Source organism: Galeopterus variegatus, unplaced genomic scaffold (assembly GCF_000696425.1).
Source record: "Galeopterus variegatus unplaced genomic scaffold, G_variegatus-3.0.2 Scaffold7783, whole genome shotgun sequence".
NCBI lineage: Eukaryota > Metazoa > Chordata > Mammalia > Dermoptera > Cynocephalidae > Galeopterus > Galeopterus variegatus.
In genome coordinates, this window is record NW_007733894.1 from 78,858 (window position 1) to 80,468 (window position 1,611).

Genomic DNA, 1,611 nt, shown 5'->3' on the forward strand with positions numbered 1-1,611 from the left:
AAAGCCCTAAAATCTGTTTACTCATGTTTAGCCATTAAAAAGTGAATACCCTATCACCTTCTTCATGCAGCCCTTTACAGGTAAGAAACACAATATTTTTCCCACCGTCTGCACAAAGGTAGTGGGACTATAGGCTGAAAAGATAGAGGCTGTTTTTTTATTCTCACCTCCTCTCAGGTTAACAAGGAAAATCCAAACTGACCAAAGCAGTCTAAATGTTGCTCCCCATTTCATCTTTAAGAATCAGATAAAACAGGAAGGAGGGCAGAGGTTATGAAAATGTCTGGAACTGAGAAAAAATATTCCATGATAGATACCCATTCTTTTCTTACTGTGTAGTTTTATGAAGTGAAAACTTTGTGATCCATTTTTGCAAAAGAGTAAGTTGCATAAACAAGCACAAAGGCAACACAGGGCAATGTTCAGAGCAGCATGCTCAATATGAGAAAACATGTCTACTTGGATGGAATAAATAGCTTTTTCAGGGCCCTCTGCATGTCTGTGTTTCTCAGACAGTAGACAACGGGGTTCAGGCTGGGTGTGAGGATGGAGTAAAACACAGACACTAACCGTCCTTGAGTGGGAGAGTAGTGGGAAGTGGGTGTCAGATAAACAAAACTCCCAGTGACATAAAACAGAACGACAATGGCAAGGTGAGAAGAGCAGGTGGAGAAGGCCTTCCGACGGCCACCAGCAGAGTGGATCTGAGTGATGGTGGAGATGATGAAAACATAGGAGATTATGGTGAGGGCAAAGGCACCCAGAATGATGCACCCACCCACTGCAAATCCGACCTCCTCATTGATGTGGGAATCACTGCAGGAGAGTCTCATGATGGGAGAGCTGTCACAGAAGAAGTGGTCAATGATATTGGGTCCACAGAATGGGAGGGAGAACGTGTTGGCTGTGTGGAAGATGGCGTAGACAGTACCACTCCACCAGGCCACAATGACCAGCTCTGCACACAGCTTTCTGCTCATGATGACGCTGTAGAGGAGAGGCTTGTGGATGGCTAAATAGCGGTCATACGCCATGGATGTAAGCAAGAAGCACTCAGAAGCACACATCATTACAAATAAAAAGAGCTGAGCCACACATTCCCAAAAGGAAATGACTTCCGAGCCCATAAGTGAATTGACCAGTGCCTTGGGGACAGTGACTGAGGTGTAGCACATGTCCAAGAATGACAGATTCTTCAGGAAGAAGTACATGGGAGTGTGGAGGTGGCTGTCATTGGTCACAGCTGTGATGATGGAGATGTTCCCCAGGAGGGCAAAGAGGTAGATGAAAAGGAAAAACATGGCACTAATGAGCCTCATTTCAGGTGTGTCTGAGAAGCCCCTGAGAATAAATTCAGTCACAGTGGTCTTACTGTCATTTCCTTTCCAAATCATAGAGAGAGAGAGTGTCAAAGAATATTCAAAATGGTTGGGGTCTTAGTGATAATTAGCGCAAAGGACACAATCACAAAGTGGTCCCTAGAGGTGGTTGAAAATAAATCTGGTCCCAACCATGATTCATGATCCCCATTTGCTTTCTTTGCTTTGCTTTTTTCTCTTGCTGCTTCTCTTTTAAGTCTGAGAGACAACAAATTCTGAATAAATGAGAGAG

At 44.1% G+C, this 1,611-nt stretch overlaps 1 protein-coding gene across 1 annotated transcript; it reads right to left on the reverse strand.

The window, feature by feature from the left end:
* Positions 1-455: 455 nt before the first annotated feature.
* On the reverse strand, positions 456-1,394 carry LOC103607861 (olfactory receptor 9K2-like). The gene has a single exon (XM_008592327.1). It carries the CDS (start codon positions 1,392-1,394, stop codon positions 456-458), a length of 939 nt encoding a protein of 312 aa, XP_008590549.1.
* Positions 1,395-1,611: the final 217 nt, after the last annotated feature.

Excerpts from the sequence above, each read along its gene's own strand:
- LOC103607861 (XM_008592327.1), bottom strand. The coding sequence starts at position 1,394 with ATGATTTGGAAAGGAAATGACAGTAAGACCACTGTGACTGAATTTATT.